Consider the following 17,606-nt stretch of genomic DNA (forward strand, 5'->3'; position numbering starts at 1 on the left):
TTCGACACTCCTCCCCCTCTCGTAAGGTGGGCTGTCATAAAAATGAAAAACAAATTTCTGCATTACTCGAGAATTAATCAAGCAAATGAAACCAAATTAGGCATATGGAGGTTTTTGAGTGTAATAAATGTTTCTATGGTGGTTAGACACTCCTCCCCCCTCTCTAAGGGGAGAGTTCTGCCTTTATTCTATCATATTTTCTGTATCAAACATTTATTCCATGTTACGGAGAAACATGTTATTTGCAAGTGGTTGAAAAATCTTGAACGAGTATTGTGTCTGAAAATAATCTGATATTATAATGATGAATTTTGGTAGAAGTACTATGAACTTTTTAGTAAAAGGTAAATTCAACGGGGTCGATTAGAAGATCAATCAATGAACAGTTCTGCGATTGGACTCCTGAACTTGCGTTCAGTAAGAAAACGTGAATATTTGAAGGTATCTATGACAAAAAAAACAAATTTTGGGCGGGACAAAGTTTGCCGGGTCAGCTAGTGAAAAATAAAATCGTTTATAACAATGTTGAACGAAAAATAATCTTGCAGCAAGTGAAATGAACCACCATTAGCTATCCCCAGAGTCGGTCTTCACACGAAAAAAACTAGGGGTAGGTTATATCTGTAATACAACCGCCAGGTTGAAGTAGGACCACCGTTGACTTAGTTTGTTTGAAATTGCATTTGAATCAATTCTCAATGAATGAATATTTTGAAAAATCTCTGAAAAGCCGAAGCAAGTGCAAGCATAGAGCTTCTTTCATACATATTCTGAGGTGAAAAATGTTACACGTCCGTTCAACTTGGTAGCAAAATAGAAACGACATTAACCAGAGCGAGCATAATTGACCCATCGAACAATCATGATAGATTTTGATTTTTTGTTAATATCTCATCAACTGCCAAAGAGATATTAACGTCAAAATAGTATCATGATAAAATCTCACCGCACTGTGTCGGTTTCACGAACATGAATAATTTGCTGATACTAAAGCAATATGCCATGACGGCAATGTTTCTAATATTCCAGAATCCATAGAAGCTTCCACACGAATCCACTCGAAGTGTTCTGTAACGTTGATGTACAAACCAACATGATCCTTTTCTATGCAAACGAGCGGTCCAACAGAATTTCCGGCGCAATCGATTCCTGTTTGAAAATACATCAATATCCAACGCAAATTATACCCTCTCTCCTTCCCCTTTTTAGCTACTAGGCAAAGACCCGTGGTCCCCTCACCAAATCAGTGTCTATTTCTCTCATTTCGATCATTTTGCACTTCACTCAGTCGTAAAGATATCTCAACGCTCTGTGTTGGTTTCACAAGTATGAATATGTAATGTAAACCAGCGAAATATTGTGGTCTCTTTGATATGGTAAAATATTCTCTATACCACCTCTCTATACCTTCTCTTCTCTATATTCTCTATACCAAACCACCTATAATGATGGAAAATATTTTGCGCCCTTTGGTCCTAATTCCTACCGGCAAAAACGTAATTTTCCTAATTCCGTTAATTGGTGTTCCTAATTCCAATAATCAAATTGTTATGATAATGAGTCGTTTTAAATAGTAGATTCGATAATTATTTATGTTGTGAACAATCAATAATCGAATGAATTACAATAGTAATATGTCGTTTATGTATTGACAACACAGCTTGTGATGAAGATGCTTCACTGGATTTTCCAATAAGACCTGAATAATTAACAGCACCAGGATCTAACGGACACAATCCACACTGCCGGAAACCGTTCATAAATGTCGATTGTAGGTCCGCCATTCTATCCACAGCTTTTGAGTGTTCTGAAAAAGCTGACGTCCAGCAGCTAAATGATTTGAGTGGAATTTTGTGGAAGATGAACCGGGATTATGTTTTTTTCTCCGTGCATGGCAGCATCGTCTCATAAGAGACATGTGACTTATGTCAATTTTGAAAGAGAGTAATAGGGAACTTTATTTTCTGCTGGACAAGCCAAGGGTAGAAAGCATCCTTGAGAAACAGGAACAATCCGGGACATCCAACCCGATCCCGTTCTTGCTGCGGCCCAGCTTTCGGTCAAGCTCTGCCAGATTTCTTTTGGCATCCTGGATTTGTACGGGTATAGAATCAACATGTAAGGCAGTGTAAGATTCTCGATCGGTGTCAACTACCTTTGCCTGGACGTTTTTTGGCCGTAACCAGTTATAACCAGTTTTTTTGTAGGTATTGTACGTGCTGCTGTTTCATCCAAATTGAACATCGGTTCCGAAAATTTTAACACATTGGCCAGCGCTTCTTCTTCGAAAAACTCATGGAATTCGTGAAACAGGTTCCTGATTTGTTGCCTGGAAAAAGCTGCACGATGCTTTGAGAATACGCTTGGCACCCTTTTCAATATTTCTGGATGCCGTTTAATGAACCCATTGATCCAATTACGAGCTGGTATCCCGTTTTTAAAAGGATTGGAACGAGCTGATTTTCTCACTTAATGTGCTACGCTTAACAGTAAGCTCTTTGTGTTCACGGGGAATCCAGCTTTTGTTTCGGCTAACAGCCATTTAACTATTCGTCCTTCTGTGACATCGAGAACTGCTTTTCCAGGACGTGGTCTGGAATACTTTCCCAAGACCTTCTCGCGCAGTGTTGAATACGGAATTCCGTGCTTTCGAAAGGGAAATCCGGTTCTCGTCATTTTCAAAGCATCTGCTCTTTTCGACCTATCTTATTGCATGTGTTTCTGACCGGGCGTTTGTTTTACTCATCGCAATATAGCAAATGGGTGGAATAAAAAACAAGTAGGAATATGGGTGTCCTTGTTTCAGACATGTTTATTTTGGTGATAACCGATCGAATCTGAAAAAACTATTAAATCAATGCAGCGTACCTGTCTCGCCCAGTTTTTATTACTATCCTAGGATTTCCAATTGTTTACACTTTGTAAATTGATAACAACTGTGGACAATGCTGTTAGCCACTTTGCTAAGGAAAACAACAAAAATGGCGGATGACAGGCCGACGAACGATATTAGCTGAAATTTATATCGTTAAGCTTAACTAATAGTACTTTGTTGGCAATTTTTCAAATAATTATAGTTTTACAAGTACACACAAACATAATTTATCAGAAGATATAAGATAGCTAGTGTGAAAAACAGTATTTTATGTCGAGTGGGTAGAATTATGCACTGGCTGATATAAGGGAGCTTCACGGTACATATAACCATCATATAACTCTTGGGCATTTTATTTTTCGATTGAAGAGACTATTAAACTCCTCCGTTCAGCCGGTAAAGAGGTATTAACGTTCAAAACCTTGCACTCCAAGTGTAACGCCCTCATTTTCTAAACTTTGAACTTACACTCCGGTACAGAAATGAAAGACGTAGTCCTACGCCAAAAGTCTAGCTCTGTGTCAGGTTGAATTAGAAAGAAATACTTATTATGAGCTCCTACCAAGCAATCAGTCGAAAAATTCCAACAAACAGTCCTCACAACTGAACGAATTTAAGTCAGCGACCCAGAAAAAAAAATCTGGGATCAGGTATATTTTATTCAAGGTAAATGATGTTGGCTTGTCCGATTTTGGGTGTTTTCACGCAACTATTAAATGCAAATCGATTTTTATTCATGAAAATCACATGTAATCAAGACGAGTTTAGGTTTGTTGAAAGGCCCCAAGTCTCTAGTTGCTAATTATACCATAAGGCATTCAAATTGTTCAATTCTTTACGTTTTTACCATTTTTCCATTTTCTTTCGAAGAGAAATTATGATCATTGTTTGTCCACACCTGATCGTGGTTTGCCTGGAAAATGATCATGGTCCGGTTTTAGAAATCACCATTTGTGAATGAAGAAAATCGAATTTTCAAGTAGATGTTGCATTTCTCATTTCTTAATTTTCATGCCATCATATTGATCCATTGATAATTTAGGCTTTCTTCAGAATATTGCCTTTTCTTGGGCATTTTAAAGGCGAGCAGCACTCAACACAGAGAAATTTTATTGCTGCTTCGCGCGGTGGACAACAAAACAAAACAAACAAACTGCAGCGCGCCAAGCGGTTGCCATAGTAATCATGTGAACAAACCAACATCAGTGCATCGGACAAACCATGATCAGAATTGAGGTCATAGAGATTCATTAATTACATGATTTAGATATAGAAATCTGATATAAATGGAGTGCAAGCATGATGTTTACAATATTTTTAAGTATTATAATCCAGAAAAGGTCTGAATACGTACCAAATAATCATCTGGTGGTTAATTAAAAATTAGCATAAATGAGAGGCGTACTGACACCAATAGAAGGTGGATTTAATAAATCTTTAAAACATGTGAATTCGTAAAAATATCCTATAAAACTACTGTAAATCATGAAAAAGACAATTTTATTTATATTTTGTGAAACATTTTAATACCTGATATGAGACAAGTGCACTGAATTAGAGCATTAAAATAGTGGACAAACCATGATCATATTTTCGGCTGGACAAACCAACATCATTTACCTTATTTATTGGGCCTGATTCTCAAATACACTTCGAATGCACTTCACGGTGGAAACGGAATGAAACGTATCCACGGCAACGGTACGGTGTCGACATCTGGATACGAGATTAGTTTCCCACTAAACTTATCATTATAATATCAAATTATCTTCAGATAAAATTTTTGTATGAGGTTATTATATCACATAAAGAAAACAAAGTTTTCCACTCACATTGAATACCAGTTTGATACGAAGAAGTTTATTTTCATTAATGATTTTTTATTTGAAAAGTGCTCATTCTGCCTGAAAACTCATTATTGCCGTCGCGATTGGATTTAGATTAAAAGAATGTGCGATGAAAACAGAATATATAACACGGTCAATTAATTTTACAGGTTTTCCTTCTCAGGTAACCTAAAGATAAAATCGTCGATAGTTCGCGTTACACAATCACATCACTTACCACAGTGAATCCTGATTCTTGCCTCTCCCTACTAACAACTATCCCTTCCATGATATTAGCTAGGGAACCACGCTATAGAGGCGACCCTTCTGGCCCTCCGGGCGGCGAATATCATACTAACATTTCTTCCTTTCCCCTGGTGACTGTAAGGATGTGGCCGGCGTCGTTATTGCCCATTTAAAGCTTGAATCACCGAAAATTGCACAACGAGAATGATTTGCTAGTCCCAAGCGTCATTCTGTGTGTTCTTTGTACAATTTGGTTGGTTAAGGTCAATCACGGAGAGCAACTACAAATTGTACAGTCTACCCAAGCTCAAGCTCATTCTGCCTGAAAACTCATTATTATCTTCGACACTTCACTAACTCGTAAAAAAGTAGTTCAATTGCGTGCCGTTTATTTCGTTTCCACCGTGAAGTGTATTCGAGAATCAGGCCCATTGATTATAGAAAAATCTCGCAGACTGCCATATTGAACGCACATTTTGATACCAATTCATCCACGTCGTTTTGTAGAATGCAGTAGTCTAGAGCTGTAGACATTACCTTCAAAATTTCAAGATCGTCGGCACTAAGTATCTTACCAGATTTTAGTCGTACGGTAAGATCGTTTATGAACAGACATATATCAGCGGACCAAGAACGCTACCCTGCGGTACTCCAGATGAAATATAAGGCTTTCCGACCGATTCAGTGAGATCTAAACATACAGACATCTAAAAAACGTTAGATGTTTCCCTAACATCGTCATGGCATTGCATTGCATAAGACCCTTCATTTTTTTTCGTTTGGCTGGCGTATGCTACTCCATCCGCCTTACTTATCAGATATTTCGCATTATTACATCCTGCCAAACTTTCTCAAGGGCAAAATCTTCAACTTTTTGGATAGCATACGAAAACAAAAAAGACAAATTATTGTAGAACAAAATGTTACACGAATGTCTATAAAAAAAAGTATGCTTTTGTTTTTCATTACCCCGAGCTCTTTGGGCAATACAATATTTTCCTAGATTTATGGGGTTGTACAGAAGGCATTGCCAGATAAAACCGTCAATCACGAGGTAATACTCAGTGAATTCAAACATTGTCATGGAAAATCAGGGAATATTATGGAATTCAAACACTGTCAGAGAAAATCAGGCAATATCAGGAAATTGCTTCTCCAATCAGGGAAAAATGTTCAATTTTTGTTTTTGACGTTGGACTACGTCTTTGATTTCTAAATTGAGGGGTCACACAACGAAAAATGTAACGAAAAATTTCAAATGCATATTACACAAAATCGTTATTGCAATATATGTTATACTATAAACCATTAGATGGGAATTTTACTCACCTTTTTTTTTGTTTAAGACACAGAAAGAGAAGATAGGGAAACAGGTAAACAATTTAAAGATTAGGTATGTTTTTTTAGATTTTTTTCGGCGCATGCGATGTGGATAAAGAGCAAAAAATAAAACATTTTAGTCTACATGGGCGAATCGTTCGCAAACGATATAAGAGAAAAAGCTCGCCAAAAATAGTGAACGAACGGGTCGTTCTTATTTTGAAGAACGGTAGTTTGCCGTACGAACTTGCAATTGAATTAGATTTTCGACTGTATACTTTCAATTTAATCCATTTTTTCAATTCTTTTGTAATATTTCTATATTTTCATATTGTTTATCATAAACAATAATGTTTCCAGGCTCTTTCTACCACTACAACTCTTACAATCTGTTTGAAGTTCAGTTCAAACCTTTTTTTAAGACCTGTGTTGAATGAGTTGAATTTAGGGATTGCATGTTGTTGCTTTTCCTATGAGTGGAGTTAGCCCTTTAAAAAAACACAAACTGATTATTCGTAAGATCAATAATAATCCACGCAGAACCGTTTGGCAATATAAAAAAACTTAAACTGTCGACTTCTGATCGCTTCGAACGACGACGCATAGCAAGACGTGATTGAAGAACTATTTTGCCAGGAAGCGACCGATGATTAACAAGGTCAATAACAAAATGACATCTCTTTGCAAGGAATCATATCAATAAGCCGCTGGCATTCTAGTAGCGAGTCCTCAGGTGAAATGAGTCAAAGTCCGAGCTGTTCAATAAGAAACGGTGGCTATAAGTTTGGAGAAGGAGCGATGAGGGAGGGACTTCAGGACAGATATCTTCAACCAGTCATGAAACACGGCGTTGGAAATATGATCTGGTGCTGTTTCTAATGGTTTGGCGTGAGAAAGTTGGCCTAAATCAATGGAATTATGACGGCAGAGGAGTATATTCACATTCTATGGGTAAACCTGGGAGAGTTGATGCTTAAGGGGGGTGTGGAAGATAGATACACCCTCCGGCAGGATAACGTATGTGGACAGTCCCAAACATCGAATAAAATAACAGGTTTGAGAGAGCTGGCCCTTGAATTCAATTTATCATGAAACCGTACGTCATATTTTGGTTGATATTATGGATATTAGAAAAGTCACAGCACGACTAGTGCCAAAAGAGCTCAAATCTATTGAAAAATTTCATCGCAATCAAGTGGCCGAAGACATGCTTGAACGACAAAGTTCTGATTCCACGTTCATCCAACGCATAATTACTGGTCCCGTGTGGCTTTTCCGTATTTCCGAAACACAAATTACTGCTTCATGGAACCCGTATTGACAGTATTGAAGACATAAAACGATTTCGCTGCGTTTACTGAAGGCAATTCCTGAATACAGTTTTAAAAAGGTTTTCGATGACTGGATTGTTCGTTGGAAAAAGTATATGGTTTCAGAAGTGGCCTATTTTGAAGGCGATAATATAAATTTAGATAATGAATAAAGCATTTTCTTAAAAAATCCAAATTCCAGGAATATATTTGAAAGAATGTACTAATACTATTTAAAGAGTGAATTACAATTCTGTTCCTTTTCTCTTTACAGAAACTACAAATGTAAAATGGAACCGGCGCCAGACGTAGCGTCGTCGCCCCAGGATCAGTCGCAGCCCACGACGGATCCGTTAGCAATCGAGCCCACCAACCATCAGCAGCAGATAGCGCATCCAGAATCTACCAACATACTATCCGAAGCAGCGCAGGACGCAAAATCATCAAATCAACCACAAGATGGCGCTCAGCAGCAGCCGTCAGTTTCTTCCCCATCAGAAGCGACACATGCACTGGAAACCGCTCAAACGATTGTTGCGTCCTCGCTTTCCGAGGAGAAGATCAGCACAGAGGTAACAAATGCTGCCTCTCCGCCAGAGCGAAATCCACCAGGTCAACAACCTGAAGAGCATCAACAAAGTGAGTCGAAAAGCCAAGAAGAAACGACGGCTGCGGAGCCTCCAACGGCGGATAATGACTCCGTCAAAGGGTCTGAGAATGGCGTCAATGCTGATAAGAATGGTACTAACGATAGTCAAAACTCAAAAGCGCAATCAATCCCGATAGTTCCGGTATCATCTGCTCAAGCATCTCAAACATCGGATGGTTCGGTAGTGGCGAACGCTGAACTGTCCGCTTCCAAACCGCCGATAATTTCGACTAGTAATGGAGCGGTGGCAGCAGCAGGAGCAACACCCGCGAGCAGTAGTAGTCCTAGCATTAGTAATAGCAACAGCAATAGCAGTAATAGTTTCTTAGGCAGCGGTAGCGGCAGCAACAGCGGGATCGGTGTGAGGAAGTCCGTCACTAGTGATAATAGTTTAAAAATAAATGGTATTAGTGATCTTAGCATACTGGACGTTACCGAAGGTAACGATGACGAGATTGAAGTGAAGGTGGAAGGTGGCAGCCTTATGCACAAAGTGATAAAGTTTTCCCTCCTCAACGGAATGCAGGATAGCAGCAAGCGGCTGGAGAACAGTAGACTGATAATGAGTGGCGTTGCCAACGCAGCCCTCGGGGAGGCGACGCTGGCCACTACATCATCGCTTGGCCGGGGAGTTCTCGGAGGAGTTTCCATACGGCAGGAAGAGAAGTCGAAGGAGGATAGCTTCAAAGGAAGCACGCTGGACAGCAAAACGACACCCCCTGCCTGCTCAAGTGCTCGGCCCGATTCGGCCGAACCAAGCTCATCCTGCAGTAGCAACAGTAACAGTAGTGATACCAACGTGAAAGGTAGTGAAACAGTGCAAACGAATCCCAATCGGACAGAAGAACCGAACGACAAAACCCGACATTCCGCGGATAGCATCGTTAGTGGAACGAGTGGTAGTAGTGGTGATCTGGTGCGTGAGGAAAACGTAAGCGATACTTACTGCCGAAGTGCTTCGTTGGACTTCCGGGAGCGGTCCGTACCATCATCTGCTGCTTACCCGGCGGGGTACGGCTACAATGCTTCGTCGAGTTCTGCTGGATCGGCTTCCACCAGCGCGTCGTTGGATCTGTCGAAAATCAACAACGAGACTGATAGACCTTCGCAGGCGGGAAGTCCTCCGGCGAAGTGGCCCAAAGCCATGTATTATACCGAGCTGCCAGACTTTAGCAAGCCAATTTTTACCCCGAAAAACGTATCGACCTCAACGTCATCCACGGTAGCGGTAGCGAGTGGGGACCGTGGTATGCCGCCTACCAAAAGCCTCAGTCAGCTGCAGATGAAGACTCCCGACTTCAGCCGGATAGTTCCTGCAGCTGTGGCTGTCTCCCAGGCAACCTCTCATAGTATTACGCCGACACCTGCCACGAGTGCGTCGATTACTTCGAACAGCTCCGCACGATCGCACGAGCTACAGATAGCCAACCCAGATTTCTCAAAAAGTTTCAATCCGAAGTCTCATCTACCGGCGGTTTCAAATCCGTCGAAGCCGACCGATCGTTCGCCCTACATGAATCAAGCTGCCTTCGCCGAGATCAGCAAACAGCGCAACTACATCAGTGATTTGCAGCTGAAAAATCCGCCGCATCAAGAGACTGCTTCTCAGTCACACCCGAGTGTTGTGAAAGGACCGATGCCGGTCCAGGGCCCCGGATTGGGGAGCTATCGCATCGATAAATCTCAGCCCTCGCCGCAACTCTATCCTCCGAGCTCATACCGACAGGAACCAACCAGCCATGTACAGCTGGAGGAACCCAAAGCACACGTTATCCACAAAACAGTCGGCGCAAGCCACCACCCACCGGAGGCGGCCAAGCCTTGGAACCCTGTGACCGAATATGGTCCCAAACCGAACAGACAATGTAACGAAAGGGAACGATACTCACATCAATACCCACCAATCGCAGAAAACAAAGGTCCTCCGCCGTTGACGAGTGAACCACCGTCTCATGGTTACCCAGGATACCCTCCATATCCGCTGAGCAGATCCAAAGATCCACCACCACCGCCACCATCGACGGTATCTGCTGCTCACCCTGGTGGTATAATCGTGAACAATGTGAAAACTTACTACCCGGAACCCCCACAGCAGCACCCTGGCGTTGTTAAACCAAACGAAGCTGAGTTCCGTTTGGAGCACAAAGAGAAGCAACTCCGCCAGGAGGGAACAATCATTACGCTTAAGCCGAACGAAAGCCGTCCTTCGACGGTTCACACTCAAAGTTCACACTATCCAGTCCAGCCGTACCACAGTAATCCCCCGCCGAGGACACGGTCGCCATCCATCGAAAGACGCGATGCCCAGATGATGGCCGCTTCCCAGGAGATACTCTACCGTGACTTTAAACTGAAGCAATCGTACGAAATGCCACAAAAATCATCAGCGTCGACAAGACCACCACCTTCCGGGGGCAGACTTGCGGAGGAACCTAAACCGCGACCCATGGAACCTGCATCTCGTGATCGGTCTCCGTACGATGCGTACTACCGTAGTGCGGTGGGTCCTCCACCGAACAGGTACTACCCCCCGTCGGTGCAGCCTGAACACATCCCCCACAAGCAGTCTGTCAGTCCAGCTTCATCGGCAAGCTCGTCACCAACTCCTCCAATGCACATTCGTACCCGCAGTCCGGTACCACCAGTTCCTAGCAAACAATCAACTCAGATAGCCACTCCCCCTGGAGGCGGAGGAATGATGCATCCACCGTCGAATTGGCCCAATCAGAGCCGTATTGTGCCTAGCCCGCATGGTAGCGGTGCTACGTCCTCTCCCCTGTCGGTGCCCTCCTCGGTGAGCCCGAATCATTTCGTCAATCCAAAAAATTCACCCAGTCCGGTGAGTTCGTACGGCCCACAACCCGGGTCAAGCCACAACTACAAATCACCTAGTCCTTCTGCTGCTTCTTCTCCGGTTCCTTACGGCGCAAGCGCCGGCTCCGTAACCAAATATACTCAGTACTATCCCGGTGGTGCGGGCGAGCGCGTTGTGAGCGTTGAAGTCGACAAAGAATCCTACAAACCCGGCTTCAGAGGCTTAGACTACAATATGGAGCAAAAATTCGCCGAAGTGTACCAAGCGCATCAGATGAAGGAGAAGCAAGCGGCGGCGGGTAGCAGCAAACAGATGGATTCATACAACAAGGGGGGTCAACAGTATCCTGGTGTTAGTGGGGAGTACCCACGACACGGACCCCAACATCATCATCCCTCGCATCCGAGCATGCAACAGCCCCACTCAAACGCTGCTCAACATCCCGGCTATAAACCTATGGATTACAAACCTAAGGAAGCCTACCGGGATGAGTACGGCAGATCTAGACCTACCCTGCAAAGTCAACCCCATCTAATACCACCGATGGCAAACGCGCGATACCCTTCCCCCCAGGAAAATCTGAATCAGTACAGTCAGTACTCTCAGCAACGGATCGGTACGGACGTGGAGATGAAGAAGGCTGAACCTCAGATGTACAAACCCCCAAGTCGTGATCCTTCGCCAGCCCAACACGGACCACCGTACGGTGGTCCAAGTGAGTCTTCATACCATCCCTCAAAACAATCGCACTATCCGCCACCACCAGCACAGTCTTCATCATCGAAGGTTCCTCACCATGCGGCATACCCATCGATCGCTAACGAGCCACCGGGTCCACCATCGCACTATGGTTTACCAGGTAAAAGTTCCTACTCGAGTTCCCCGTACGAGCGTCCTCCAGAAAAACAACCATCTGTGATAAGTAGCGCCTACAGTCAAGAACGAACGACGAGTTCTCGTCCCGTCGGCTATCCAGAATCGCGACCACACCCTTCCGCAGATCATTACCCCCCGAGCGGAGGAGGATATCATCAGGGGCAGCAGCTGAAGGCAACAGCGGCCTCTCAAGGCTATCCTCAGCAGGGCAGTGGTCATTCGGTGTATACAACTCCTCCCTCAACCAGCAGTCGGGATTCATCCTGGCACTATCACCACCAGCAACCGCAACAGCACCAACTATCAGTGGTGCAACCAGTTTCCGGTGGTTCCGGGTACAATACCAACCGACATCCACCGGTTCGTGATGAACGACAGAATCCCGTTATACAACAATCTCAACCAAGTAAGAACATCCCGGTGAAGGTGATTGCCACTGCCAACACAGCACCGACGGCTGCTCCTTCCTCCTCTACTACCGTGGCTCCGGCCACGAGTACCACGAAGCGAGAATCCCCGCTGGATTTGTCTGTGAAAACAGTCAAGACCAAAGCCGACTCAACGGCCAGCGATGACTTCGCTCAAAGCAGTCGGCATCGTGAGGTTGTTCCGAAGGTGAACTTTAATCCCAACTTCAAAAAGCATATTCCGGGATACCCGGAGAGACCTTCGCTCGAAGTGCGACCCCCACAACAACAACAACAACAACAACAACAACAACAACAACAACAACAACAACAACAACCACATGGCCAGCCACAGTCGCCATATCATCCTCAGGTGCTGAGAGATCCACAACCGATTCCTCCCCAACATCAACATCACTCACTGCAAGCCTCGGCCTCTTCCTCAAAATCCTCACCTGCTCCATCTCCCCAACAGTCGGATCAGCGTGAGACACCCGTAGTCAGCCCGGCGATACCTCCCGGGTATGACAAGAAGACGGATGCGTACATGTCGGCGAACTACCGAGCTGTGGGTGGACCTCCGGGTGAAGTTCGTGACACTGCCCGGTATCAACACGACAATCGCTGCTACCCCCCGCCACACGAACGAGCTGGTCCTTCGGATCAACGTGAACCATCGGCTCTCTACGGCGTTCCTTCCGATCCCTACGCGCAACGGTTACCTCCAGGGGTTACTCCTGCCCCACAATATGTCTACCAACAATCCCCTTCCGGAGTGGGCCCAAAAATGGTGGATCCATACTACCAAAGTGGAGCTAGACCCGCGCCTTCTGCGGCGAACAGAAATGTGTACTACCCACCGCACGAAATGGCTCGCAGCGCGAGCAAACATCCACCTCTCGCACAAAAGCCTACCATGGATGATCCTCGTATCGAGGATCGTAAATTCGTCGAAAGTATGCTGAAGAAACAGACTTCGCCATCGGCGGAAGTCATAGCGGACCTTCAGGCGGGAAAGTTCTCTACCAGAATACCTTCCGCGCTTGCACCAGCGAAGAAACGACCAGCGGAAACTGCTCCAAAACCTTCGCCAACGAAGGTGTCCCGTGTTGGGGAGCACAACATCCATCGACCATACGATAACAGCTATCCACCCTATTCGGGATCGCCAGCCGCACCGAGAGACTATTATCCTGCCGTTCCGCTGAAACACGAACCGGCGAGTCCACAGCCAGCTGGAGTCTACTACACGGAAAAACGTTCCGAAGCTCCTTCGATCAACCGTGGTGTTCTGGCTACAGCCCAAAGTCATCCACAGCCTCCTTCAACCAACGAGCAGCAACATTCGGTACTGCAGCAGCACCCGAATGTGGAGCATCCGAGTTCTCGTCCGGTGCATACACACCCTTCGGTTATTACGAGCTACCAACCTAATAGGGCAGAAGTCTTAAGGTCTACCAACGAAAGTCTCCAACAAAGAGACTACCGGCATGGCTACAAGCCAGCGGAAGATCATCATCAATTTCCACCGAAGCCGGAGCCCTTTCGTGACGGCTACACTGATCCGAACTACAGCGGATCAGTCGAAGACCGAACCGGAGCCGGTAGACCAGTAGATCATCCCAATCAAACCACTACGATTGTGATGCAATCCCACATCCAATATGGCGGTCATCAGCCGCCTCAACAACCCCTGCAACCATCTCACTACAAACATCCAGAGGTGTTTCAGAACTCCCCACGACCCGATTACTACTCCAACTCTCCAACGGTTCAACAGCTCTCTCGACCCTCGAGCATAATCGAGAACCAGCAATGCAACAAGTCCTACGAAAACATCCCGCGGCTAATGACGACCACAAACCCCGCCAAACTCAGCCCGGACGCAGCCCAACGCCTAACGCCCTCCCACCTCCACTCCAGCAGCATGGAGTCGCTGAGTCAAGCCTCCTCAGCACCCTCCCCGCAGCATCGCGGGGCTGACCAGTCGGTAATATCCAAGCTGCGGACCAGCCTCGAGCAGAAGGAACGCATCAACCAGCTGCGCAAGCAAACTAGCTCGGAAATGTCCGAGGAAGACACCAAACCATCGTCGGATGCGGCCAGCTCCTTTCCGCCGTCCCATTTTCGCTCGAAAGGCGCCATGAAGGCATACACGCCGATCCCTGCCTTTGATATGCAGAGTTCAACGACGCCCCAGGAGCAGCAACCACCCCAACAGTTGCCGCAAGATCAGTCAGTCGAGTCAGTCGAGGCTGCGCAGCGATCTGCACCTGCGCCTGCACTACACCATAGCCCCAAGCCACCCGATCCCGTGACCGAAATCCCAAAGGATCCGATCGAACCACCACCGGATATCGAGGGGGCATCGGCACTCGACATGCTCGACTGGGGCAGTGCGTGCAACGAACTGGTCGAGCAGTTGCAAACGGGGAAGAAGCGCGGTCGACGGAAACGGGGCGCCGCAAACGCGAAGACCCCCCTGAAGGACACAGCTGATGACGATGAAGATCCCGATCGGGATGATTTTGAGAAGGAGCTTCCGGGGATCGCAAGTAGCACCCTCTCGGAGGTGCCCCAGGAGGTGTTGAAGTCCGCTGCTCAGGAGATTCCTGGGGATTTCGGCAGCTCGAGTGATGAGGATAAGCCGCTGCATTTGCTGAAGCAGCATGGTCCGAACACCGAGCAGAGTGAGACGAAGGAAGATGCCGAGGAGGAGGACCGGCAGCAGCTGTTGCACGCCATCAAGAACTCGACCATGGAGAAACTGTCGGAGAAAATCGCTCGAAACATGAGGGAGAAGCAGCGGCTGGAGTTGGAGCAGAAACATGAGGCCAAGCTTGGCCGGTCGAGCAGTTCCGAGAGCGAATCGGACACGAAACGGGTTGTCCAGAGGACAAAGATGAGAGCGAGGAAATTGCGGAATCGCTCCAGCGTACCACTGAAATCATCCGAAGTGAACACCGACGAGGAGGACGAGGAAGAAATGGATGAGGAGAAGAAGCAGAAGGCAGAAGCCCAAGTGCGAGATCTCCGGAAGCGAAAGAAAATGGATCGAACGTCGTCGGAGTCGGAGACGAGGCCGCATGTGAAGAAGGTGAGCAGATGCCAGGAGCAGATCAAACCGCAGCTGAACGGAACCGATTTGAGTTCGGACGAGGAAGACCCAAAAACCCAATCCCCGAACAAGAAGTCGGAGAGATCCAACGCGAAGGGCGCCGATGCGAAGCGCGAGGGTGCCCAGGCTGATAGTAGTGATGGGGACACCAAGGGAGGATCTGTCAACGGGAAACAGAATTGTGAAGCGGATGCGAAGGCTGGTGAGAGCAGTATGACGGATTCCGAGGGCGGCAGCGTGAGGAATGCGAAGAAGGGGTCAAAAAAGTGCGTGAATACGAAGAGGAACGTCACCACTGCCACGAGATCGTCGTCGTCTAAGGTTGTGGAGGAGTCCTTGGAGAGCGCGGAATCTGCCGTTGAAGAAGAAACAATGACCCGATCGAAAAGCAAGCTGGAGATGGAGAAACGGCGATCGAATAGTAAAGTTCTGCGCAACGACAAGATCATAGAGAACAACGTGAAGGATCGGAAAAAGCCCGACAATGTGACACCCCCGAAGTTCAAGAAAGGGTTGATTAACGCAAAGTTGGAGGCTAGCAAGAAGCGCATACTTGATAGTGATTCCGATGCTAAATCTGTACATGCAAAAAAGCGAACCAGGAAGACGTCTAAGCTGCATACGACGACAGCGTCGGAAAGTTCGGATGAAAGCGACGCCGAAACCGTTTCGGAGCGTCTACGATCGAGGAAACAGAAGTGTTCAGAAACTTCGGCGCCCTCGTCTACCTCCAAGAGGGGGACCAGTCAGGACGGGAGGACTCCACTAAAGGGAACCCAGACAGAGAAAAAGAACGCAAAAGTGACTGATTCCTCGAAGAAACGTGGTCGTCAGACGAAGAAGACTTCCAAAGATTGTGCCACAGAGAACACAAGTGACAACTTCTACCCCGGATGGGAGAATGAATTCTACGAATTCAAACGCTCGCTGAAGATCCCGCATGCGTTGATCACGATAAACGGACGCAAGTCGGTTTACCGGATATCAACCTCCCTGCCGGATCTGGACTCACACCATAGCGACGAATCGGAGACCTTCTCGGAGATTGTGAAAAAGATAAACCAGAAGGACTCCTCAGCGGGCAAGAGAACCAAATCCAAGGGAGCTTCCAACAAGCAAACCCCAAAGAACAACAATCATTTGAGCAAGGAGCAGCAGTTGGAGGAAGCGAAACAGATAGACGGCAACAAGAAGTTTACATCGATCATTGAAATGCTCCACGAGCGGATGCTACGGCACGTGAAAACGAGCAAAGTGAGGAAAACCAAAGGCGCTACCGACAAAGAGGCACTCAAACCGAAACCCGAATTCGAGCTTCTATCAACACCCGGTGCCGAGAGCGAAGCTCTGTTCAACCGCAAGAAGAAATCGCTGTTCGACACCGCCATCCTCAAATCGCGAACCCGCACCGAACAGAAGGTGATGCAGAGCAAGGAAATCATCCGGGAGGTGTTCGGTGGGGACGATGAGCGACCCCAATCGGCACCCCCGCTGAGCTGCGTTCAGGACATAAAGAACGTAACCTACGATGAGATGTACAACGAAATGCTCTCGAAGAGCAACAATGTGGCGACGTTTCTGACCCAGAAGAAGCTACAGCGTGACCTCGCGCTCGCGTCCAACTCGGTGGAGCCTTCTGTGAAGGTTAAGCTTGAAGATTTGGACGACGAAACCCAGGACAGCGTGCTGAAGGACTCCGGAAGGGTTACGGAGGAGGGTGACACCCCGTCCGTGGTTTCCGAGCGAGATTTGGCGACTCCGGTCTCGTTCAAAGGGAGCGGGAAAAAGAAAACACACAAAAGTAGGAGGAAAGGGAGTTCTGGCTTCGATTACATCCGGAAGAAGAAGAAGCCAGTGGTGAACAATGGGGAACACAGCGCCAACGTGATACCACGCAAGAAGGTCACCTCGGTTTTCGAGACCCTGGAGACGAAGGATGAAACACATATCAGCAAGGAGATTCGGAGTTGGGTGCTCAACAAGGGGGTAGGCGAAAGTGTTATGCACAAGGCTGCTCGGCTTGGATACACGGTAAGTTTTGTTGTAACAAAATCGAAAAATGACCATTTCGCACGATGACTAACACCGAGTGACAGATTTTATTATTCCAATATGAAAATGAACTGAACAAATTGTTTTGGTTAATTTCATTTACGTCACTTGG

The 17,606-nt window shown here is 46.3% G+C and overlaps 1 protein-coding gene across 3 annotated transcripts in view; it reads left to right on the forward strand.

The window, feature by feature from the left end:
- Positions 1-17,606, forward strand: part of LOC129768661 (nascent polypeptide-associated complex subunit alpha, muscle-specific form) — a 235,992-nt gene that overhangs the window by 204,573 nt on the left and 13,813 nt on the right. For all 3 annotated transcript variants that reach the window (XM_055770438.1, XM_055770440.1, XM_055770439.1), the window contains one exon: positions 7,852-17,473. In XM_055770438.1, coding sequence (XP_055626413.1) covers positions 7,868-17,473 — 9,606 coding nt within the window. In that variant the 5' untranslated portion in view covers positions 7,852-7,867. The remainder of the gene's footprint in view (positions 1-7,851; positions 17,474-17,606) is intronic.

Source organism: Toxorhynchites rutilus, chromosome 2 (assembly GCF_029784135.1).
Source record: "Toxorhynchites rutilus septentrionalis strain SRP chromosome 2, ASM2978413v1, whole genome shotgun sequence".
In the NCBI taxonomy this organism is placed as follows: Eukaryota; Metazoa; Arthropoda; class Insecta; order Diptera; family Culicidae; genus Toxorhynchites; species Toxorhynchites rutilus.